General features: G+C 39.7%; 1 protein-coding gene across 1 annotated transcript in view; it reads left to right on the top strand.

The window, feature by feature from the left end:
- Positions 1–690: 690 nt before the first annotated feature.
- AFF2 (AF4/FMR2 family member 2) overlaps positions 691–25,485 on the top strand; it is a 335,698-nt gene continuing 310,903 nt past the window's right edge. The window contains exon 1 of the mRNA XM_046941145.1: positions 691–790. Within this exon, the coding sequence (XP_046797101.1) occupies positions 765–790 (26 nt within the window). The 5' untranslated portion in view covers positions 691–764. The remainder of the gene's footprint in view (positions 791–25,485) is intronic.

Here is a 25,485-nt window from a genome sequence, read left to right as displayed (position 1 = left end):
GCAGCAGCACCATTTAATTACCAGATAATCACTGCATTCAACTAGACCCTTTTCTGAGCAAGATCTGTTCAGCCTGAAGGCCTGGTGGAACAGCAGGAACTAGTTACAGTTTCTCCATTTTATCTACTGGTTAGTGCCAGTCCCAGCTCCAACCCTGGAATGCTTTAAGGAATACTGTTTTCTCACTTGTGCCATCCTACCTGAGAAGCCCTTTAAACTCTCCTTTCTCTCTCTATCTGTTCCATTCATTTCACCCAAATAATCCTCTTAAATCAAATCTTCTTCATGCCCAGAGCCATGCAAAGGAATGTGGTTGAAAACGAATTTGAAGGTGGTTCTGTCCGTACAGAACATGGCTCCTCTGTCCTGATAACACTGTGTTGTTTCCAAAGTCAGTTTTGCTGCTACTATCCTAATGTTAATGTTGCAGTTAACACCACAGTACTTGACTATAAATAGGCTTTTGCAAATAGCTCTTAAACATACCATTATTAATAAACTTTCTGTAAGACATGACCTTTTCTCAGTGTTGTGGTTGTGTGATTTTTGTTGTCGGTATTCCACATCAGAACATCATGTAAAACAGTGGGAGTTAAAGAGTTAATGTTCTGGTTCTGTAGACTGCCTTTTTTGGGCATTTTGGGTCTTCGGAGGGGAGGGGAGGAGCGGCATTCCCGGAGGACCTGGTGTGCAGAGGAAGGAAGGTGGAGCTCCTGGTGGGACTCGAGGCGCTCCGTGTCTCGTGCTTTGCCGTGGAGAGAAGCATGTGCTTCCCCTGCAGTCTGCTAGTGTAAGACTACTTGTCTACTATCTCGTACTTTGGATACTCTTGTCTCTCTCATTTTGTTTGATTTTGTTGGATGTAGTAGATTACTGTTCCTCCTCAGATTGTTGCCGTTGTTTTGTTGTTGTTGTTAGACTCATCTGCTATCTCCCTACCCTTCGCCTCTCCCTCTCTCTCGGAGCGCACCGCCTGCAACGTGGCCTGCCTCATTAGTCACGAGCCGGGTCCGGCCGTACCGCGCTGTTAAAAGATAGGGTAGTTTTTGTTTTCTCTCTCCTTTCTGTGCCTCTCGGTTTTTTGCCCCTGTCATATACTCAAATCTAGAGATAACTCCGTGACATTGAGGAACTAAGTTAGCATTTAGAAAAAAAAATTGGTTGCAGAAAGTCTGTTGTAGTTGTGTGCCAAAATTCTGATTGGAGGGAAATAGCTCACATGAATTAAACATCTAATTAAAAGTGTTAAATCTCATTTTAATTTTGTTTAAAATACCGAAGAATAGTAGCTGGATGTTTGAACAATGCAGTGTGACAGAATCCGGTTGGGTACAAATGAAGAACTGATACCAGAGCTCAAGGAAGCCTTTATGTATGGAAATATGGATTTCTAGGATCCTTGAACATGATTTATCGAAGATTATATGTTTGTAATATCTCCTTTCAAAATGGGTTATGGAAGGTGGGATTGGCAGAATGACATAGAATGACATCTTTCCTAATTTATGCTGAGCAAATATATATTTAATTAGCTCCATTTTTTTTTTTTAAATTTTTTTAGTTAGCAGATGATGCTCTTAATGCATCGTTATGTGCCATGCTTCTAGGTTTGGACTAATGGTTTCACAGGGGTCTGACATAAATGGGCTCATATTTTTAAGTGATGACTTTGAAGATGTGCAGTTGTCTCAGCTCAGGATTGCAGTGTCCTACAAGCAGGGGGTCGAAGATACTGAGAAATAATTTGGCTCTTTTTTCCAGTTATAGTTAGAATTCTAAACCAAATTATATGTATACATATACAAAAAAAAAAAAAAAAAATCCATGTAATTTTAGAATAGTACTTCTTTGTCTTTCATATTACATATCTACTTAAAAAGAATATACAGCATGACCTAGTAGTGTTATCTAATGTTCAGTAATGTAACTGGGCAGCCTAATATTTGCTCTGTGAATAAGAAAATTGGAATGGTAAATTGCTTGGGCCATTTCATGTGATTATGGGGAAAAATCTTCTTGCCTAATTATAATTGTAATTCAAAATGTAATTTAAAATATTAAAAAAGTTATCTGCACTTGCAAAAACTCAATCTAGCCAGAAAGTAATGTATCTTTCCCTGTGGGCCATATTGTGTCAGATGCTGTGCAGACAAGTCATGTTCAGAGAGATCAGCAGTGGGAACTCTATGAAATGCATTGCTCTCCCTGCTTCAGCCCCAAATGGTGCAAAAAGCCTGGGGTCTGGGATGCTTTAGTGAATTGCAAGACTAGACTTGGATCTGCTCTCCAAAGTGGTTTTACACTGGAGCAATGGGAGTGTAGCTCCTAACTTGCACCAGTTGATAAGAATTAATTAACAAATGGGCTTTTGAAATTGAAGTACTTTCATTTTCAAGCCTGCCTTGATGTTGAGATGGCTGCTTTAGAGAGCTTCCTGCTGGAATAACCAATGCTTCTAAGGAAGCAACACCAGCAGAGGACTGTGGATGGTTTTGTAGAGAGCCAAAGCACACATTCAGCAGTGTACATGGACAGCGCTGTAATTTGTGAGGCTTTTTTGTGTAGTAGGATTTTTTTTTTTATGTTATTTGAAAGCACTTATTGTTTTGCTCTTTCAGTTTTGGTGAGACTAAAGAGACTTCTAACTAAAATGCTGGGCAGTTTTCTAGGAACATCTGGCAGAAGTTTGATGTCAGCTTGGAAGAACACATGAACATATTTTGTTTTTGATGAAAAACTGTAAGGTTTTGGAGTCTTTTCCTTTCTAAAAAATTTCTGGGGTCTGATTAGGCACACAAGTTGTGACACATTTACCACAGGAGCTCTAGATGCTTTTTATTGTAGGTTTTCAGGCACTGAAACCTAGAAGGCAAGGTTCCTGAGTTTATGCTTCCCACATCTGAAGAGCAGGGAATCACATATTGAAACAGTTCTGCCCAGCTTCCTCCCTCTTCTGGAGATAGTAATTCAGCTGCCTATGGCTGAAGGTTCCTGTGTGTGGCTTGGGAAATCAAGCAGAACACTGCAGGAATTTCAATAAGCATGCCTCCCTCTCCATCCACAGTCCTGCATGCCTTTCTCAATTTTGTGTCTAGATGGAACAATTAATGTGTGTGGGCTGCATGAAGCCATGGGCAGCTAGAATATAGGTGTCATTTAGTACTGCAAATGCGGAACTTGTCTGACATGCCTGTCAACACGGTCAGATTCAGTTCTTTTGCTACAGTTCCTTGGCACTAGTCTATGTAGGTAGAATATATACACTAAAATGCATTTAATGTTACCATGGACTGCTCTTTATAAATACTCTGAACAACTCTAGATCTATAAATTATGCCTCTTGGTGTAGCTAGGAGTAAGCAAGAATGCCTTAGATTAAAGGCAAAAAGACAATTGTATTCTAGGAAAAATCAATTAAATATTTAAGCAGAAAAAAAGTAATTTTGTCTCTTTGATTTTAACTGGTAGCAACTGAAAATACATTCTAGGAGCCTTTTACAGAACAGCTAATTCCTCATTCACTGCCCCCAAAAATTCTCTGATTATTCATATACACAAGAGCAATAAGTGGTTACTCATTTATTCAATATATAATTTGCAGAACAGTGATACAAAATAAGAAGTTTAGAGGAGCTGGAAGTACAAAGTGTTGAAGAAAAGTGCTGATGTTAATTTGCAGAGAGCAGACGTATATGACTGTAACAACTGAATATTGGACAGGAGGGAACAGAGGTTGGATAATAAGAGCAGGGACTCACAAACTAGCTTGAGGAGGGACCTCAACAACATGAAGAAATCAGAGAAGCTGCTGAAATTAACCAAAACATCAAAACATGACTGAGAATGAGATGGGTAAATGAACCAAGTCATGGCTGGAGAGGGGGAGATGAACTATGAAACGATTGGAAAGTTATTAGAATGAAAAGAGCTTTCTAATTTAAAACAAACAAACCAAAAAACATGTTATAATCACTAGAAGACTCCATCCTGAAGCCTGAAAGCCCAGAGACATTTCTTTGCATAGAAAAACATACTTGTATGCAGATAGAAGCAGTAAGGTTAGAAAAGAGCTATGTGATCATCAAGTTGAACCATCAACCCATCTTGACCATGCCCACTAAATCATATCCCTAAATGCATCATCTCCATGTTTCTTGAATACCTTCAGGGACTGTGACTTCACCACAGCCTGTTCCAGTGCCTCACCACTCTTTCTGAGAATTTTTTTTTCCTAATATCCAATCTGAACTTCCTTTCCTAATATCCAATCTGCACCAACCTGGTGCAACTTTAGAGCCATTACCTCTCATCCTACTGCTAGTTGCCTGGAAGAAGATGCCAACTCCCAGTCTCCATTCAGGTAGTTGTAGAGAGCAGTAAGATCTCCCCTGAATCTTCTCTTCTCCCTGCTCCCGTACAATCTGATTTCCCTCAGCCGCTCCCCATAAGTTTTATTATCCAGATCCCTCACTAGCTTTGTTGCCCATCTCTGGATACACCCCAGGTCCTTGATGTCTTTCTTGTAGTGAGGGGCTCAAAACTAAACGCTACACTCAAGCTGTGGCCTTGCCAGTGCTGAGTACAGAGGTACAATCACCTTTCTAGTCCTGCTGACTACACTATTTCTGATACAAGCCATGATGCTATTGTCCTTCTTGGCTACCTGGGCACACTGCTGGCTCATGCTCAGCTGTCAGCTAACATCCTCAGTTAATTTTTCTCCATGTGGCTTGCCAGCCACTCTGCCCCAAGTCTGTAATGTTGCTTGGTGTTGCTGGGACCAGATTTCATGCCCTGGTACTCGATCTTGTTAAAGCTCATACAACTGACCTCAGCCCAGCAATCCAGCCTGTCCAGATCCCTCTGTAGGGCCTTCCTACCCTCAGGCAGGTCAGTACTTCCTCCCAACTTGGTGTCATCTGCAAATCTATCACTCAATGCCCTCATCCAAGTCATCAATAAAGATATTAAACCAGATTGGCCCCAGTATCGACCCCTGGGAACACCTCTATCGACTGGTCACCAGCTGAATTTAATTCCATTCACCACCACTCTCTGGATCCAGCCCACTGGACCATGTTTTAACCAACAGAGTACACCTGTCCAAGTCACGAGCTGCCAGATCCTCCAGGGGAATACTGTGGGAGGCAGCGTCGAAGGCCTTACTAAAGTCTAGGTAGATTATATGCACAGCCTGGTCATAGAAGGAGATCAGGTTGGTCAAGCAGGACCTGCCTTTCATGAACCAGTTCTGGCTGGGCTTGATCCTCTGATTGTCCTGTACATACTGTGTTATCACACTCAGTCTATTCCATGACCTTCCCCATACTGAGCGTCAGGCTGACAGGCCTGTAGTTCCCCAGATCACCATTTCAACACTTCTTGTAGATGGGCATCATATTGGCAAGTCTCCAGTCCTCTGGGATCTCTCTGGTTGACCAGGAATGCTAATAGATGATGGAAAGCATCTTGGCTATCACCTCCATCTGCTCCCTGAGCACCCTCTGGTGGATCCCATCCAGCCCCATGGACTTAGGACAGTCCAGGTGGAGTAGCCGGTCACTACCTGTTTGCTTTTTTTTTTTTTTTTTTTTTTTTTTTTTTGTGGGGAGTTTATTCATCCTTGTCTTTCAGCTCAGGGGACTGAGTATCCTGAGGATAACTGGTCTGACTATTAAAGACAGAAGTAAAGAAGGCATTGAGAACCTCAGTCTTTTCCTCATCCTTGGTGGTAATGTTCCCTGCTGCATCCAATAAAAGATATTCTCCTTAGCCCTCCTTGTGCTGTTAATATTTTTGTAAAAACATTTTTTATTTTCTTTAAAAATCGTGGCCAGATTAAATTCTTGCTGGGCTTTTGCCTAATTTTTCCTATGCGTGTCTTAGCAACATCCCCACACTATTCTCAGTTTGCCTGTCTCTTCTTCCAAAGGCAGAGTATCAGCAAAAGCTCTGTTAGCCATAGCGGTCTTACTCCTTGCTGGCTCATCTTACAGCACAGGATGCCTACACCTTAACATCTCCTTGAGCAATGTTCAGCCTTCCTGAATGCCTTTGCCCTTCAGGGCTGAAATTCCCTGCCCATACACAATATGCATTAAGTTTTGTAACTTGTGCAGTAAAGGCTGAGCAAACCAGTTGTTGCTGGCCACCCAGTACCAACCTTGCACAGGCTTCAAGCACTTGTTTCAGACAAGCTCCAACCTGGCCAGGCTGCACATCCTGGCTCGAACTGCAGGGCTGCTCCAGAGTAGGCAAATGGGCTTCCTTTTTGTTGAATCTAAACTGAGATGTGGCATGGTTTGAAGCATAGCCACTTCAAAATAAGTGTCCTAATCAGAGCTGCTTACAGGCATCCCCATCCTGGGAGTGTGGGGCATGCAACTGATGCTTTTGTGCCCCTGTGAGGCTGTTAGGGCTTTTGATCAAGTTGATCCTAAAGCCTATTGCAAGCAGCTGATGAGAGCTTTTTATACATAGATAGTTTCAGATAGTACTTTTATTTTGCAGCGTGATCATAAGTTGCTTCCTCCCCTCCCACCCCCAACACAGGAAAAGGGCTGTACAGAATGAGATTCCTGCAACAGTTCTTAAAACTCTGATTGCTAGAGATGGTTTGTTCTTGACTGAGAGATTACCTGTATTTTTTAAATGAAATTAGGTGACCCCAACAAGCCTGTCTTTCTTCCCCACCCTATTAAAAGAAACGAACAAAAAAAGAAGGCAGTAACAGTGGCAGTCCTAGTTATAATTTACCACATGGTTGTCAACATAATGATTTCAGGCAAGGCTGCTTCAGCTTCTTGTGCATCTTTATCCTTGTGTTTCCTCTTGGCTTTTACCCAGAGGACACTGCTCATAAATTGGATGCCATTTTTCAACAGAGTATTAGTTTTGTTAAGGGTTGTGTACCACACCAGAATTACATATATATGTATATATATATTTAAGTCCCATTTGTAATCAAGAAAAGCGGAAGCAAACTGAAATGTACTGGAAATGGTTAGCATCACAGTACATTCATTGCTGTAAGAAATAACCAGATCTCCAGACATTTTATATCTCTTCAGAAAAGGATGGCACAGGAGGCTCTGTACCGCTTGACAATCATTTTATTTAAATAAGTGTAGCCAAAGATCATCATTATTATTATATTTTTAATTGAGAATACACTGAGTGGGCAAGAAGAAAGATGTTTACTCCACATAAACGCTACTAGCAGTCCTCTCACCAAAGGTCATCAACCAGGAAATACAGGGATTTATAATTTAGGTGATTTTTGTTATTATTTTTTAAATAAGCCATAAAAATCAGGACAGTAAATACAGAAGTTCCTGTTGCATTGCCCTGTCTAGGCTGTCCTAAATTAAATAACATGGGTGCCCTATGCAGCATGGCTTGGCATAGAGGGTGAAGGTGCACAGAAACACTGCCCAGTACCACATAGAATCATAGAATGGCATAGGTTGGAAGGGATCTTCAAGATCATCTAGTTCCAACCCCCCTGCTATAGACAGGGACACCTCCCACTAAACCAGGTGGCCCAAAACTCCATCCATCCGGGCCTTGAATGCTTCCAGGGAGGGGGCATCCACAACCGTACTGGGTAACCTGTTCCAGCGTCTCACCACCCTCACAGTAAAGAATTTCTTCCTAATATCTGTTATAAATCTACCCTCTTTCACTTTAAAGCCATTTTCCCCCATCCTGTCACTACATAACCTTATAAAAAGTCCCTCCTCAGCTTTTCTATAGGTTTCCCTCAGGTACTGGAAGGCTACTATAAGATCCCCCTGGAGTCTTTTCTGGGTGGAAGAACCTCAAATTCCAAAGCCTATCCCTCTACGGAAAGTACTTCAGCCCTCCAATCATCTTCATGGCCTTCCTCTGGACATATATTTGTCATATTCTTCTAGTTTCTGTTTCCTACCTTGTACTAGCTTCTTGCTTTCATTAATACAAATAGTCAAATATCCTTTAAACGATGTATGGAGAGCAACAGTAACTTAAATGAAACCTGATCAAGCCAAACCCTGCTCTCAGTTCCGCCAGAGAAAACACCAGTGTCACGTGGCTGTGCTGGCAGGATGCTTCATCACAGCTAACAAACCCCAAGGAACACCACTGAGTCCCCCTGTGCCTGGGGAGCAGCAGCACGCAGCTAGCTCTGGCTGCCTTGGTCAGCACTGGCTCCTCTGCTTCGCATGGTCGGGTGGTGCATGTGTGCTTTGCACCTGCAGGAAAATCAAGAAGGCTTTTTCTCTAATCATTCTACTTAGGGAATTATTTCAATCAGCTTAAATATCTTACATGCTGAATACTGACATCAATAAGTATGAAAGCAAATCTTGATAACTACTTATTATCAAGGTGTCCTAGGTGTTATCTCGCAGGAAAGAAGACATTACTTGCTAGAAATTTAAAACTTACTTTAAAACAATAGATTATTGAGGCTTTTTTGATTTGCAGTCCTAAGAATTTTATAAGATCTTATTTTCTGGTTGGGAAGAAGGAGGTTGAGTTTTCTCTGATAGTACAAAATAAAGACTTGGAAATAGCCACTCTAAAATTTTGACTCTTCATCTGCTTGAACTTTATGAAAAAAAATAATAGTTTTAAAAATCCTGGCTGTTTTGAGAATGAGGAGGAGAGGTGTAGACTTGATATTAGGATTTAAGGATCAGGTGGGGAGGGAGCAAATTGCTAATGACAGATGTTGGTACAGTGTGCATCTGAAAGTATACTGAAGAAGCTAGTGAAAGAAACATCCACCATGAGTACTTTAAAAATTGGGCTCCAATTGTGGAAAGAAAGCATGAATGTTCATGGCAGATTTTTCAGACTTCAGGGGCACCACTGTGACAGTTAATGTATGGAAAATGATAGAAGGCAAGAAAAAAATACAAGTTTTTCTTTGCTCCATTTATTCCTGAACCCTCTCACAATATTTCTAGGGCCATTATAACTTGGCATTCCTGATAAGATAGCAGCAAAATGCATATAGCAAAATAGAACTGTTCCCGCAGTTCTGCAGAGGTGAAACTACATATGAAGCACATAAGACCCTGGGCCAAATCACAGCATACATGAATAATTATCTTACCTCAGCACTAGGGTGCCTACCTCCAAAATGCTGCAAGTTCTGGAGCAACTCAGTCTAGGAAACTTCTGCCTTTCCACGGGAGACAAGTGCAATATATCAGCCTGTATAACTCTTGAAATGAGTGTTCTTTCAAGGGATAGCTTCCACCTCCCATTATTGTTAGCATGGGTAATGCTAGGAGTACTGAGCTGGCTGAAAAGGTGGACAGGGCAGAGTAATTCACACAAAGGTCTCTTCCAACCCAAACCATTCTATGATTCTATGATCTGTGATAAAACTGAAAACAAATGCTTTGGTGTGAGTCACATGGCCCAAAATGGGAATAGTCTAAGACAGCGGTACTTACGGGATACTCAAGTGGGACTTGAAGGAAGTAAAAAACTAGAGATATAATGAAGCCTAATCAAGAGAAGTTGTGCAACGATGTAAAGAATAATTTCAAAATTGTCACAATATTTTGTTTAAGTGAGAACAGCTCTATTAACACCAAGGAAGAAAAAAAGTCCTGAGCTTGTCAGATTTATTTCAAACTGTGTATGTGTGTGTGGCAGGGGGATGACAATTTAATTTGAAGGGGCACAAAGAGAAAAAGGAGGAAAGCATTTTTTCTGTTCTGGGACTGCTCTGTACCCACAGCCAAAAACATAGTCTCAGTTATTTGCTGCCTGGGTGGTGGAGGATTTTCTTCATTCTTTTTTTTTTTTTAAAGAAAAAGTCTTGCCTTTTTTAAGCTCAACCTTTGTTCTCCTGGAACTGGTTTACTGTCTCTGATTCTATGATGTCATCAAGCATGAATTTCCTGTATATCATTTGGACCTATGATTCTGTCTACGGTAATCTGTGCCTTGACAGCAGAAGCACAAGGCTCCTCTGGCAGCTCTGGCTGCAGCAGTGGCACTGCTACCCACTTCAACCCTGTTCTGGTTGCAAGTATCCCTTGTACATCATCACCCACCATTACCACTGACTTCACTCCTTGTTGCCTAAATGCTGGCTTAAAAAGGCAAGGTGAATGAGCAGTTAGTTTTATTGAACACTATGTGACTGTGCAGTATAAGAATTTATTCACCAGAGATACGATCTTTGGGCCCATTCTTGCACATGAATCAAGTTTTAACACTGAACTTGGTTGGTCAGATGGTTCTGGATAAGGATGTGTGGGGAGAAGCCACTTACAATTCAAAAAGATGCAAAGCAGGATGCGAGGGAACAAAACTGCTTTGAAAAGGATTGTTTTTCTTCCTCTTAATGCTGATCTGGAAAACATTACCTGAGTTTGTTTTCCATATATGTACTGACTAACTAATTTTAAAAATTAATCACTTCCTGAAGCATTAAAATGGTTATGTTAACAATAAGAACACATGAAACAACATAGCAGTGCTTGTCTGAATAATTAAATGCAACTTGGCATCTGTGTGTGCCTTATGACAAATAAAGGTAGGTATGATGTTATGAAAACAATAAGCTGGTTTGCTTTTTGGCACAGAATCTTCATCTGGAGCTGTATAGCATCCTAAAAGTACAGGAAAGTTGTGAAAACCACGTGTTTCATAGAGGGAAAAACAGTCCTGCCAGTAGATGAATCTCCTAGAAGTAAAGAATTAAGTCAAAATGAAAGATACTTGAAAAGTCAATCAAAATTAATTAGGAAATTGTACATCAATCAATAATACACCAAAAAGTCTTACTATGATCTCAGTTACTTGTTTAAGCATAAACAAGATAATCAGCTAAATTTCCTGTCTAGAAATAAAATTGCTGCCAATTAACTTAGGATTTAATTAACTCTCGAAGGTACTGAACTTTAGAAGAATCATACACTGTCTTAACATTATTATTAGTTATTGCAGTGACTTTGGTACATTCTTGATTTATTATCATTACTATATAAGTATTACATTTACACTTGATGCTATTAAAAACCAGAGCCTTCAATATTACATTAAAGTTAATGCCAGATAAAAGGCAGGCATTAAATAAGAGCAGAATTAAACAGACAGGATGAGTTTATATTTGAAACCCACCAGCCCAGATCTGTTCTTTGCTGGGAAGCATCAGTGTAAGTGTTTATACTTTTGGAGGTATCAATTTTCTGCTGCCCAGCTATAATTTCTCTTTATTTCTGGACAGGAGCTGTTGGATTTGCCAGTCCTTTGGCAGATCAGAGAAATCATGGTGTAGCACAGTAATGTAAACTCTACCTTCTTTTGAAGATCCTTGCTGTTCATCCTTCCTGTAGCGTAGCCTGGGACAACTTTGATTTTATTTTTTATTTTGGTCTCAGCAATTTCTTTCTTCTGCCACATCAGTGACCCAGTTTTCATTTTTGCTCCTCTATCTTTTTTTAATAACTGCAAGCTGCTCTTTTCCAAGACTGAGAAGAATTTGTTCTGTTTGCTAGGAATAAACAGTCCAGTGGAACAAGTGTTCCATCTTGCACAACAGAGGAGCAATGAGAGAAAAGTTGGATAAGCAAAGACATTTAAAGCTGTTCTTTTGCTCAAAGCGGATGCTAGCTTTTCAGCAGTATATGATAAATGTCTCCAGAACACTGAGAAATAAACCTACACTATAAGTAATATGCAAGTGAAGCTATCACCTTGCAAGATGGCAATAACAACACCAGCAAGCATCCTCTGCAAATGGGCATTTTGTCTTTTTTATGACTCTAACAGAGTCACTACAAAAGTATTCCAATCTTTTATTTCAGAAATACCGTCACCTTGTCTATCTGTCAAATCCTTTTTGGGTGCCTATATGTGCTCTTTCTGCCAGGTAGGACAAGACGATCATGTCTAAATGTCTTTGCTGCAGGTTTAGCTGGCATGTAGGAACTGGCTTCTTTTACAGTTTTGTGACAGAGCAGGACAAATGGGACTAGGAAAGGCAATGTACCCTTTGTACTGATTATATTTACAGCAAAAGTGGGCTAACAGCAATATCTCGTTCCATGAAGGAATCACTTTAGCTTTAAGAGAAGCTCCCAGCTCCTAGGTGTAACATCCTGTGGTTTTGAGGATTTTTTCATTTGTTTGTTTGCTATGTCCACATTTTGGAATTAAAACAATCTTATATATGCTTCATATCTGGCAACCTAGACATAGAGCAATTTTGGATTTGCAGGGTTTTGAGAAAGAAACAAGCTCGCAGAGAATCCATTGATAGGATTAACCTTGCATCTTCACCATGTTTGAAGATCAGGAGTTTCCTTGACCATGAAGTACTCCAGTATGCTCCAGTACCTGTTTTATGTCTGACTTGCTAATGATATATGCAAGCATGTGGTGGTATTACCCTGAGCTAAACTGAACTTCCTGTATCTCTCTATCCACTGGTGATAGGCTGGAGCTGCAGTTAATGTCTCCAGTTCCAGTATTCAGTACTTTCCACACACAGTTGTCCTTAATTCATGTCCAGATTGGTCACATAAGTTTAATGCTTTACCCAAATCTAAGAATAGGCCCCTTGCAATGAAGGGAATGTCTATTGCAAGAGAAGTTATTTGTCAGAATCTGCCAAATTAACAGGTTAGCTATTGTTTCTAAAAGGCTAAAGAAATAAAAAATGAGATGTTTTTGTTCTGGAATAGAAATATATCCATCCTGGGAGTGTCCTTTCTGAAGGTGAGCCAGGAATAGCTCCCTGGAACCATGTCCTTTGAGGGCTCACCCTTTTCTGCTGTCTCATGGGATAGATTTCCTTCAAAATATGAAGCAGTTAAAACAAAAACTTAATGCTGCCTACAGAGATGTGCTCACTACTTCATTTTTTTTCTTTGAACTTCTTTTAGAGTTTAACTGTGTCACTATTAAGTTCTGTTTGATAAAGCTCCTAGGTTTATCCAAATATATTTGTTGAGCACATTTCCTCCAACACATTGAGGTTGTAGTGAGCTGGGGGTCAGCCTCTTTTCTCGTGTGGCTAGTGATAGGACTAGAGGGAATGGCTTCAAGCTGCGGTAGGGAAGATTCAGGCTGGACATTAGGAAATACTACTTCTCTGAAAGGGTAGTCAGGCACTGGAATGGGCTGCCCAGAGAAGTGGTGGAGTCACCGAGCCTGGTGGTGTTCAAGGAGCGTTTGGATGTTGTGTTGAGGAACATGGTTTAGCGAGAACCATTGGTGAAGGGTGAATGGTTGGACTGGATGATCCTGTGGGTCTTTTCCAACCTTAGCGATTCTATGATTCTATGATAAGACCAAGCACTGAAGAATGCCCTCTTCTCAGGCACAGGAGAAACAAACTAATTTACTAAATATAGTATCGGAATGTAAGATAACACACTATAATACAATATAAATCAACAATAATTGAGAGAAAGATTGTCCGAGAGCCAAAGGCCTTACGCTAATACTGAAGCCTTGTGTGCAGTTGGGCGCAGCAGTAGCGAGCTGATCCGACAGGGAACACGGAGAGACGAGAAGAGGGACAAGTCAGATGACCTGCGCCCTTATATCTGTTCCCTTGAGCAGGAATGATAACAGTACTCGAAAAGGTTCTTGGGGAACGTAGTTCTTCTCTTCCAGACAGGTACCCGGAACTAAAGCATTTACTCCTTAGCTCCCAGTACACTGCATGATGTTGTGATGTGGAATACTGATAACCAAAAATCATAAAACCATGACAGGTGGCTAGCAGAAACCTGGCTGGGAAGAGATTGAGGGGCGCTAAGGATGCTCAGGACATCTCCCAGCCCCTGGGACCTGGTAGAGGGAGCTAGCAGGGCAGGCATGTGAAATGACCCAGGAAACTGAGAATGATGCAGAACTCACTTTTTTTTTAGTATAATAACTCTTTCTCTAGTGCCCTTCCTCTAAGTCCTTCTCCCCTGCCTCACTGTTCTCTGTTTCCCAGGGTAAAACCCAATCTAACTCTGGGGTAAATGAAGCCACTATAATGTCTAGGGGTATGTCAGCATCTGTCCTTGTGCTCTGTGGCTGAGCTGATGCTTTCTCTCCACTTGGCTCTGAAGCTAGATTGACCAGGGATGAAATATCTGACACAAGTTTCTGAGTTGGTCTGTTAATGGCTTCCCATGTGTGGAGAGAAAATAATGTTAGTGCTATTGCTGGCGAGTGCAGAAGTACAAATATCTTCAGACATTAAAAATTGAGTTATGCCTCGACATTTCCTGGTTATGTGCTTGCTCACAGTCACGCAAAGAACTTATTCAGAGATGGAATAGGGCACATCCAATCTGCCTCCCTTTCCTGTGACTTAAAGGACACTCCTAATCATGACTTTATAATGTCTGCTGCACACTGCTTGTATTTCTAAAGGGAGCTTGACTGAGAGTACTGACATTTCTTAATGATATTTTGATCATTTTCCTGGAAATTATACTGTTAGGAAGTGTACCATGAGGAATACAGGAAGAAATGGAGAATTTTACTTTCAAATAGACTTAGATGAATAAATTTTGCCACAGTCTGGGGTAAATTTGCTCAAGATATTTCAGAGATGTGCATGGAATATTAGGGGACACATTTGAAACTTCTCCAGAATTTAAATGGACTTTGGGTTTGACCCTTGAATGCTTAACCTCTTTTTATGCAGGCTGTTGTCAAACTGCCTTTGTAGACTTCAGCTCTTTGTGTTCACATAGCCTTACAAGCTATGTTTTTTACTGTTGCTCAGGAGCAATTACTGCACTGGGTACAGCAGCATAGCGTTAGGAGATAAACATCCCCAAACTGTGTGAGGAAGGATGTGGCCTGTAATGGGAGGCCAATCTGCTAGCAATTAACAGTATTTTCATCTCGTTCAGATATGTTACTCTATTTGTGTAGCTGGTCATGTAGGCAGGAGGGATTAAACTCATGTGAGATAAAATACAGCAGAGAAGTAAGGGAAGTGGAAGAAAAATTGGAGATGTGTGACACATAAAAATGATGTGATTATCTTGGCAGCTCATGAATGACACAGCAAATCCCAGACACTACAAACAGTGTTAATTCTACAGGCACTGATACTGACTCCCACGTTCAGCCTGTCCACGTCAGAGGATCTATCATCAGTAATTGTCACAGGGAGAAGCCTACTCTGTTAAAAACAATCAAACATCAGTGGAGGTAAGAATGGAGTCTGCAGCAGGACTTTATTTTGCTCCATAATTTGCACAGCACTGTGTATGGACTGGAGTTTGGGGGTCCATTCATAGGTTTTATCACTTCCCTTACCCATCAATCTTTAATCTGGGTGCAAAGGGACTTCTCATGCGGAAGTGAGACAAACTGCTCTGGCAAAAATGACTTCAAATCAGAGGTCAACAGCTGAGCAGTTTCCTTTGTCAGTAGCACACACTGAATGCTAGCAAAAACACAAGCCTAGCTGAAATAAATCAAGATAATCTCTTTCAAAACCTTCTTCAGCATCACCCTGAGACTGAGATATTATTGTTAACTCAATAAAATGATCTTTTGTTTTCATGGCATGACAGACTGCACAAAGTCATCAGGAATTTTTTTTTTTTGCATCCTTCATGGCCTTGAATGTCCAAGTCTTCTCAGCTTCTGGCACTCTAGAAAGCAGCTTAAGTCTAGATCAAACATGTTCACCGTACTGCTCCATTTCTTATTACAGTATGAGTTAACACAATTTGAAATGGTTTGCTTCATCCAATTAGTTCTTAAATGTAGCAGAAACCACTTAGTCTTTGACACTATGTTCCACTTCCATACAATTTTATAGAACTGTCCAGGTTGGGCAATCCTACCAAAGTCGTTTCTGCTCTCTGGCATTTAATTCAGCCTTTTTTGTATTTTTCAGTCCATGAGTGAACACTAAATCTCTCAGTTTCTTCCATGAGTGTATTCTGCAGAGCTCTGTTCTGAACAGTAGCAAAAAGCTACAGCCAACTCTAAATCTAAGGACCAACTGAAAAATACAAAAATCCACCTTCCAAATGGCTAACGTAAGCATATTACACCTGCAATTGCTTTATCTGTAGTTAATGTTTCTATTGCCATTTGAAAATAGTATTTTTGCCCTTCTGCTTATTGAAGATTCCTTCTGCTTTAAAATTCTTCAGTCAATCAGACTGCACACTCATAAATTAAAGTTATCTAAAAATGAGCGTTGCCCCTCCATATTTTTCGTCTAAAATCTCTGAAGATTTTAAATGCATATAAAATAGGGCACGTCTTTGAAGATTTTAGACACATGTAAAATAGAGTTTAGCAGAATATGTACAGTTATTGGCGAATAGAGCCAAGCAATCCATCTTAGAATCATCCCTGGAGTGCACTAGCATTTCCTAGCACATGGGTGCTTTCAGAAGGCAAGTAAATTACCTGTTTAGAGAAATTAAGTTGGTGTACTAACCTGTAAACTGTAATTAAAAGAGTCAAAAACATTTTTCTTCCTACCCCCCTGTACAAAAATTAACAATGCAAGTAACATAATGTTTTTTCGTGCTACTGCTCTCTCTTCAGTAAAATACATTTTATTGCTATTTGGAGGCTTTATACCTTTGTGACAACCAGTATCAAGAGTACTTTATATCAGTAACTTGGTTTGCTAAGTATTAATACCAGAGAAATTACACTAAGAACACTGTGTGAGTTTAATCGCAATTCACACTTCAATATTTTGATGCAGCTGTAAAAATGTAGAATGAGAAACATTACAATTCTATTAGATACTAATAAATTGTGTTGTGGAGGAGGATATATTAGCTGTACTTCCCATAATGAAGTACATTCAACTTCCCATCTCTCTGTTTTGATCTTGCATGTGTGTGATTTCATAGAAACGTTGAGCAAGGGTGCTACAGGACAAATCACAATAGAGTGCAGGATTATATAATTTTATTTCCAAAAATCAGAAACAAAGTAAAACTATTGTAAATCATCTTGCTCATGAAATATTTACGTCATCCAATTTTCTTTATACAAAATATGAGATTCTTTAGAATGAGTTCCACCACAATTTAATATTTTCTTCTGTAGGCTTAAGCTTTCCAGATGTGAATGTATCTAATAAAATGGTATTGTGAGAAATGTTCAGAGGCTCATTCCTTTTCATTTTTTCCTAATAGAAGTGATATTAAATGTCTATGCATTCTCTTCTATTTATCCATAAATGAGAGATGTGAGGTGATCGAAATTCTTTCATGGAGCCAAATCTTGCTGGTCTCTTCCATTAACAGTACTGTAGTTCTTTGGCCAATCATTTGATGAAGGCCCCAGAGCAGTAACTTAAACAAACGATATTTGAAGCTGTTGTATAATAGCCCTCAGAAAGAGAATGCTGTCTGTGGTGTGTACAGCACCAAAGTTACATGTGTGAAATGTCTGAGTTTTTGACCATCATATGGTATTTCAAAGTACCCACTATTAGTCTGTGTGTGTGCATGACAATAACTAGTTATGCCTCAGTAACCCTTTTGCTTTTAATCAGCTGTCCATGCTGAATAGGTTACTTAGGTTTGTTGCTGCAAGGCACTAGTTCCCATGTTCAATAATAAGACTTGTAAGAGAATACAGTCAGCTAGGCCTCTCATGCTGGACACTAGATAGCTAAAAAAGTTATGGCCTTTAGTCATTGCAATTAAGATCTTGCAATTAAGTTGAGTGGCTGAAGAGGGTAGACTACACTCAAAGATCCCTAACTTCCACTTCTCGCGTGTTCTCAAGGGTACTCAAAACCTAACTACTTTGTGTTTCCTTAGTATCAGCAACAACTGAAAGGAGACTGAGCTAGTGGTTTAATTGTGTGTTCTAACATCCAGACCAAAGTGCGTAGACCTATGTGGCTTGGGATGAAATATCCAACAGTCACTTGGCTTCCATTTCAGTATCTGGAAAGCAGAAATAGCAATGTATCTCTCAGCCCCCAGTCTATTCTGATTAACAAAAAATGTTACTGGAGTCTATTTTTTGCCTAGATTGTTCACAAAAACATGGGGGGATGACCCCACTTCTAGGCCACTGATACTGAGGGACACAGTCTGTTGGAGCAAAGCTTTCTTTATCAACAGTTAGATTAGACATAGGAAAAAATTTTTTCTCTCAGAGAGTGGTCAGGCTCTGGAATACTCTGCCCAGGGAGGTGGTGGAGGCGCTGTCCCTGGCAGTTTTCAGGAGGTGTCTGGATGAGGAGATACGAGATATGGTTTAGTAGTTTGTGGTAGCAGTGGTAATGGGAGGATGGTTGGACTAGATGATCTTGTAAATCCTTTCCAACCTTGTGGTTGTATGATTGTATGATTGTATGATTCTATGATTCTATGATTCTATGAATAAGGACAATGTCAGCCACAAAATATTTTGGTACTGGGGCTTTGGTGTCACTGCTGTCACTGATAGAAAACTTCAGGGAAGTGCTGATAAAGACCCAGCTCACAACCTCAGGGTGAGCAGCAGAGCACAGCTTGAATAAGTGGCAATCTGTTGGCCATCTACATATAACTGATACTGGAAAGTGTTTTAAAGGTTTTTTTTTTATTATTTAAATGTGTATGAATCATCACATATGGGTTGGGGTTGATGTAGGCCTGTTAACTTCTGCTCTTTTATGGAGAAGGGGAGGCCAGCAACTACTATAAATTAGGATGATGGGGAAGGGAAAGCAGTAGATAGGAAAGGAGCAAGAATTAAGTAAAGCGGGTATAGTCACCACTAAGGTGACATATATATAGACACCACTAAGGAGCCTCACACGGAGGCTCACAATAGCAACATACACCTTTTCTTATGAAGCTTGATTTTCAGCGGTCAGTATAGTTTTCCAGTGTTCTCAGTGAAAATTTGGGTAAGAGTGAGAACAATTTAAGTTCACAGATGTTTGGACACCACAGTGTCAGCCCAGGTAACCTCACCAACAAGTTATGTGCTTCTGTGACTCCTAGTTTGTAATGTCTCACCTCCCCTCTTTTATGGACTATTATGGACTTCCTGATCTTTTCTTTGTTGTTTTCTGTTTGTCTGTCTTCTGCCTGAGATTCAAGTCTGAGCATGGATGACTGCACATTTCTCCTTTTCCCAAATGTAAACCCATTCATGTGTCTTGATTGAGTCTCTTACCCAGGGGTCTTCTCCATTAAGATGTTCACAGAGTCACTAAACTAACTAATGGTGGAAACTTCAGTAGAAATAATGCTGTAATGAGTCAAGCTTTCATCATCTCACTGAGGAAAACATACTTCACTTGATTCAGATAAATTATATGCCCCTACATATTATGATCAGTATTTTAGCAAGACATAGCATGTCATTTTCGAGTAATGAATGATCATGTTCAGTGTATGAAAAATGAGTAATGACAGATATCACTGGACTGGTACGTATTTTACCTCTCAAAACAATGTTTAAAATTTTTACAAAAATGTTGTATAATGGATTCAATGACTCAAACTTGTTCCTTCTTCTAATAGGTATCTATCATTTAATGCTATGACTGCACTCAAAGTACAGGCTAACTCTAATAAAGCATACACATATTTTGACCAAGAAAAGTGAACTCAGTGAACACAAATTGTACCTGATAAAACAAATTCAGAAATTGAAGGACTGAGCAGACCACTAAAATGATCTTCTCATGTTGTTCCTTGCTATACAGCCTTGCTATTCTATAAAACAGGAGAGGTGTAAAGTACTTTTATCAGAAAGATTATGTAAGGTTACTATTTTGAAATAACATGCAGAAAACAACAGCAGTTGTCCTGACCTAGACATGCTTTGTTTTATTTACTTTATTTACTTGCCTCTGCTTACTGTATCACATTTCTTTTGGACTTTTGCCCAGATTTTAAAAAGTTTATGCTTAAAATTACATTTTTAAATGCACAAGCCACGACTAAGGGAGCTGTTTTCATTTTCTTCCTAAAATGACAATACAATGTCAAGTACCTACTTAAGAAAATCAAAGGCCTGTTGAATGAATCATCAGCAAATGCATACAGGTCTTAGAAGGATCAACAAGCATTTGTCACTGTAATCCAAAAAGAAATCTTTCTATGCATAGGTTACTAATTTTTCTCAGTCAAATTATCAGTCACTTGATTACATTGATCTGTGGTTGACTCTTTTCTGCTTCCACTTGATTTGTCATCCAGTTTTGATGTTGCAGCTGGGGTGATAGGTCTTGTTCTGTGTTTTCAGTATTCTTAGGCTGTAGTTGGCTGTTCTGCTTCTGACTGAAAATGCTATGAACTAAAAATTTATGAACTTGACCACTGACATGGTGATTTCCACTTGTAGCTGGGTTTAGTGGTGCAATCTTGTGATTCTACCTGTAACAAAAATTAAGACATGGCATTTGTGAGTATTCCATATTTCTGTTCATGAAAATGGTGTGTCATTGGCCTCAATTGTAATTTCTGGGCCTTTAAAATTAGGAGTGTGAATGGGGTCCACGAGTAGTTGGGTCAACTCTTATGGAGTTTTGCACTGAAACCTGTAACAAGCACTGTTTGATTTTTAGTCACCTAAAAACAGCAAAGAGGTTTATATTTCTAACGAGTGTGGGGGGAGTTTCAGGTGTCCCCTCAGTGCAGCTCATTGTATAGTTGCCTTTCAATGTTTGATTATTTTAGTATAGTCCTGTTAGGTATCTAATATTTCTGCCATTTTACAGAAGAATAATGTAAAGAAGATCAGCTATAATCTTCTCATTTTATTTACATAAATGCTGTTCTGCTGGTAAACTCCTTGCCAAGTGTTGCTTTTTCACTGAGAAAGTGAAATTCTCTTCCTTGTCAATATCAGTGTTTTCCTTACAGACAATGTAATAATCTAATAATCTACACTATATAATGCAGACTTTTATATTAATACTCTCAAAGATAATTGCTGACTCTTCTAGGGCTAGTTTTCTACAGTGACAGAGAGGCATTCTAAAATGTGTTTTAATAAATTAGATAATGTAAATTAGTTCAATATGTAAGTCACAGTAGCAAATTTTTTACTTGGCAGCTCTTCATTATGTAGCTTGGATTTATTCTGATTTAAGAATCGAGTTCAGTTATTCACTTTTGTTCCCTGCAAAACTTTACTTTCAGTAGATGTGATGACATCAGACAGTGGTATAGCATTATTTGTTGGCTCCTGACTTTTCTAGATGTGGAGATGACTTCATGGGGTGCAGAATCCCATAAATGAGCCAGATAAGCAATAAGGCAAAAAAAAAAAAAAAAAAAAAAAAAAAAAAAAAAAAGAAAAAAGAAAGAAAGAAAGAAAGAAAGAAAGAAAGAAAGAAAGAAAGTGGCAGTGGAATAGCAGCCCAGGCACAAGGATAGAAGCAAACAGAAGTTATACTACTCTCTTCTGGAAATAGATTTTTAGGATGTAAATAAGTCATTTAATCACTTTCCAAGATTTTAGTCTGTGGTGCCTCCATGCTAGAGCTGTACAAACACATAATAAAAGACAGCCCATGCCCCAGTGAGTTTAATAGCCCTCTCAGTTTCTCCCCATTGATAGTGTTTCACTCCTGCCCTATCCTCTTGTGTAGGATGAAGGCCTCTGTCTCCTGATTCTTTTAGCAGATCTCCAGTTAGCAAGCGGAGTGAACCCTCTAGACTTTGCCATTAGCACTACAATCCTTTCAAAGCTCACCTGGCAGGTTTCCCAGAAAAGCAAGACAGGGTCATTTAAGCTGGTTTCCAGGAAAAAGGCTGGATAATGCTCATTCTGGCTATTTGTTTGGGATACTGGTTCTCACTTTATGAAATAAATATGCCAGACATTCATCTCTTGAATGAAAAGAAATTGCTTCAATGATTTTGCATGGTGTTCAGCAGAATCTTTCCAAGGCCTCTCAAAGGCCTTTGATAAAACATCTCAGATGCTAGTGAAGCATCTGTTTCTACTGGTCTTCCAGGGCTCATGTGGAGACTGAGACTTCTTTCTTGCCATCTTGTAGCTGGCCATGACTATCTGTTTCTCAAGTTAATATCAGCTTTTGTTTCCTGCAGAAAATTGGTTTCCTCTTTCTTGTGGATGTGGGACAAGACATCCAAAAAAAAAAAAAAAGTGCCTTGAATGCACTGCTCTGCCTTTTTCAAATGGAAGTGTGGACTGGCATTGTAAAGGCATATTCTATGTGATAACGTTTTACACCATAGCAACCTAGAACGTAAGAACTTTATAGAAGCTGTCCATTAATGACCTATGAGCTGTGTCTGCCCATGGAAAGCAGACACTTCGTTTTTTCTTGCAAGGCTGCCAGGAAAAAGTCTTGAGAGTCATTTCAGGCTACCTCCCCCAAGTACCAGAAAAACAGTGCTGAAATCCTATGAAATTGATAAAACTTGTGAACAGCGACTCCGGGTGCCTTCAGCTAGGCATTAATTTGCAAAAAACACATTGATTCTGCAGTTTAGTTGACAAAATTTTATTAATGCTTTGTACTACGAAAGAAACGCTCTGTCAGTATTCATCAGCTTCCTCTTAGGGAGAAAGTCTCTCCTTAAACAAATTTAAATTTTGTCTGGCCTCTTCACTGTGTTAATGGAATATGTCATGGATGTGGACATTATCTACCCTTTTTAATGCATTGCATTTATCATCAAATTGCTTTGTTTATTTGGTACTGGTCACCTAGATACATTGTCCAGAGGAGGGCAACAAAGCTGGTGAGGGGTCTAGAGCACAAGCCTTATGAAGAGCGGCTGAAGGAGCTGGGATTGTTCAGTCTAGAGAAGAGGAGGCTCCGGGGAGACCTTATTGCTCTCTATAACTACCTGAAAGGAGGTTGTAGTGAGCTGGGGGTCAGCCTCTTCTCTTGTGTGACTAGTGATAGGACTAGAGGGAATGGCTTCAAGCTGCGGTAGGGAAGATTCAGGCTGGACATTAGGAAATACTACTTCTCTGAAAGGGTAGTCAGGCACTGGAATGGGCTGCCCAGAGAAGTGGTGGAGTCACCGAGCCTGGTGGTGTTCAAGGAGCGTTTGGATGTTGTGTTGAGGAACATGGTTTAGCGAGAACCATTGGTGAAGGGTGAATGGTTGGACTGGATGATCCTGTGGGTCTTTTCCAACCTTAGCGATTCTATGATTCTATGATTCTCAAACTGCTGCTGTATTGTGTTGCTTCCTTATGGTCAACCCTGAAAAACTACAGATTTTGCTCTCAAACAATGTATTTGTTGGAGATGTCATGTTTCAATGTTGGCAGAAGACAAAAAAGCCTACTTTTCAAATGTAGTGACCAGATAATTGAGGTTGCAGTGCATGAATACAAGGGAGTTGTCTTATCAGAATAAGAAAAGAAAGCGGGGAAAGGAAGAGGAACTAGAGACCATCTTTTCTTGTCTACTGTTCCACCTCCATGGTAATCCTATCTGCAATATATATTTTTATTTTTTTTCCCTCATAAAAAGGAAAGCTTCACTCAGTCTTATATTTCTGTGAAGTGCTTTAGTGAATATAATTGTAAAAATCACTGAAGACAAAACAATATTTCAGCAGCTTATATATAGACATATATAAAGACATCATTGCTGTAAGGTGCTTCTGTCTTTTGGAAGCAACATGGCAGAAAGAAGGAAGCTTGATTTGAAAAGTCTTTTTACCATGTCTTTGCATTTCAATTCTCTGTCTGTGTTTGCATTTCAAAGTGTTGGTTTAGTAGTTTTGTTTTATGCTTGTGTTTTAATTTTGGTTCCACTCCTGGGGAACTTATTGTCATGAAATCAGTTAAAATACTACTAGAAGAATTACTTCTGAGTGCCAGGCTAGGAGATGGCAAGGGCCATGACAAGGTTATAAGCAATGTGTTTGGTTAAAGGAAGGGACTGCAGCAGATGGTGTGCTGCTTAGTTGCCTGCTTCAGTTTACACTCTGCTGTTAGGCACAGAATGAAATGATGTTCCTTAAGTCTTTGGAGAAGATGGATTGCTGCTTTAAAACCTGCACAACAGTATATAGGTAAAAAAACTACATAAAGAAAAATGAGAGAGAAGGGAAGAAAGGATTCAGTTGTGATGATCTTTTTCAAATGTCTTTTTGATAGGCCAGTTGTTTTGTTTGTTTGGTTTGGGTTTTCTCCCCCATGAAGCCTTTGCACTTCCAACAACTGGTACTGTCCAGATTCTCAATTCTGCCACCCTCTCTCTTGCTTTTCACAATTTATTTGCATCTGTTTTTCAACAGAACTTTTTGATTACTTATTTCTGAAAAGTGAGTTTCTTGTAGCTTTTCAATACACTGTGCCTTGGCTAGTTTTGAAAGTTTAGACTGTTCTAAGTGCTTTAAGAGTTGTCTGTCTCATGTGCAGAATGACAGTAATAAACAAAAATCTCATTATTATCGACTTTCTCCCCTCTTAATTCTTTTCTGAGTGCGTCAAGTTATTATGGTGAAGCTGTGCCTCCATAAGGTGGGGTCACCCAGTGCCAGCGCCTAAGCACTGCAGTACTGAAGGGTTTATTCAGAAGCATTTATGAAAATGCTTCTCCTTCTCTCAGTGAGCAAACATTATCAATGTATTTTCAGATGTGATTATTGTACTAAATTATTCTTGTTTCATTAAATAAGAGTAGCAATGATAATAAGAGAATAGCTCTGTGCAGTTAAATAAATCACTCAGGCAGCACAGAAATGATAATTGCAATTAAAGTGCCAGACAAATAAATATTACCTACATATGTGCTCTTGAAACTGAGTAACAACATTCTTTCAGTATCTACACTTCTTGTGTGCTTCCAAATGGGAACTTTAGCCATAGCAGCTGTATATGGTGGGCTCTTACTTTATACAGGCACATCTCAATGGTGACAGTTCTTTTACCATAGCGGCTTTAGGATACGACAAATTTATGCATCCATGCCAAGAGCCTGTTCTCATTGAGTAGGGCTAAGTGTTCTTGTGCTGCCTTCAAGTAGATGCTAATGATAACTTAATTTTCAATGTATTAATGTAATCTGTGCACTTTATCTAAAATGTTGTAAGTTTGTTCTATATACGTTTAGTGCAGTATGAATGAGACACACAAAGAAAAATCAATCATCGCTTCACAGGGAAATATGAACTCTGTTAGCTTCATTTTTCACACTGTGAAAATGACTTGACCTTCCTTTCCTCAGAAATCAAAATATCCCCAATCTGTATTCAACAGCATAGCTGGGCACGAATTTTCCATTAGCATTTTCTGTATAGAAAACTGTGATTTCATTTTTGTTGCTCTGTGAAAAATAGGTTTTTGTTGGATCAGCTGGAGTGTTTTGAGCAGAAAGGATTTACATGCTGCATCACAAGGGTTCAGCTACCTCTTGCTTTTGACCATAGACAGCTGGCCAGAGTCCCCTTCACCCACTGAGGCTACAGTTCTGCTAATCCATCTGCAGGAGTGAGGACAACATTGTGTGGTGGTTGCAGCCCAGGCAAAACACTGTCTTTGGAGCACAGTACTGACCAGGCGCATGTGCACAGTACATGC

Source organism: Gallus gallus, chromosome 4 (assembly GCF_016699485.2).
Source record: "Gallus gallus isolate bGalGal1 chromosome 4, bGalGal1.mat.broiler.GRCg7b, whole genome shotgun sequence".
Lineage (NCBI taxonomy): Eukaryota > Metazoa > Chordata > Aves > Galliformes > Phasianidae > Gallus > Gallus gallus.
This window is presented reverse-complemented; position numbering and strand designations above follow the sequence as displayed.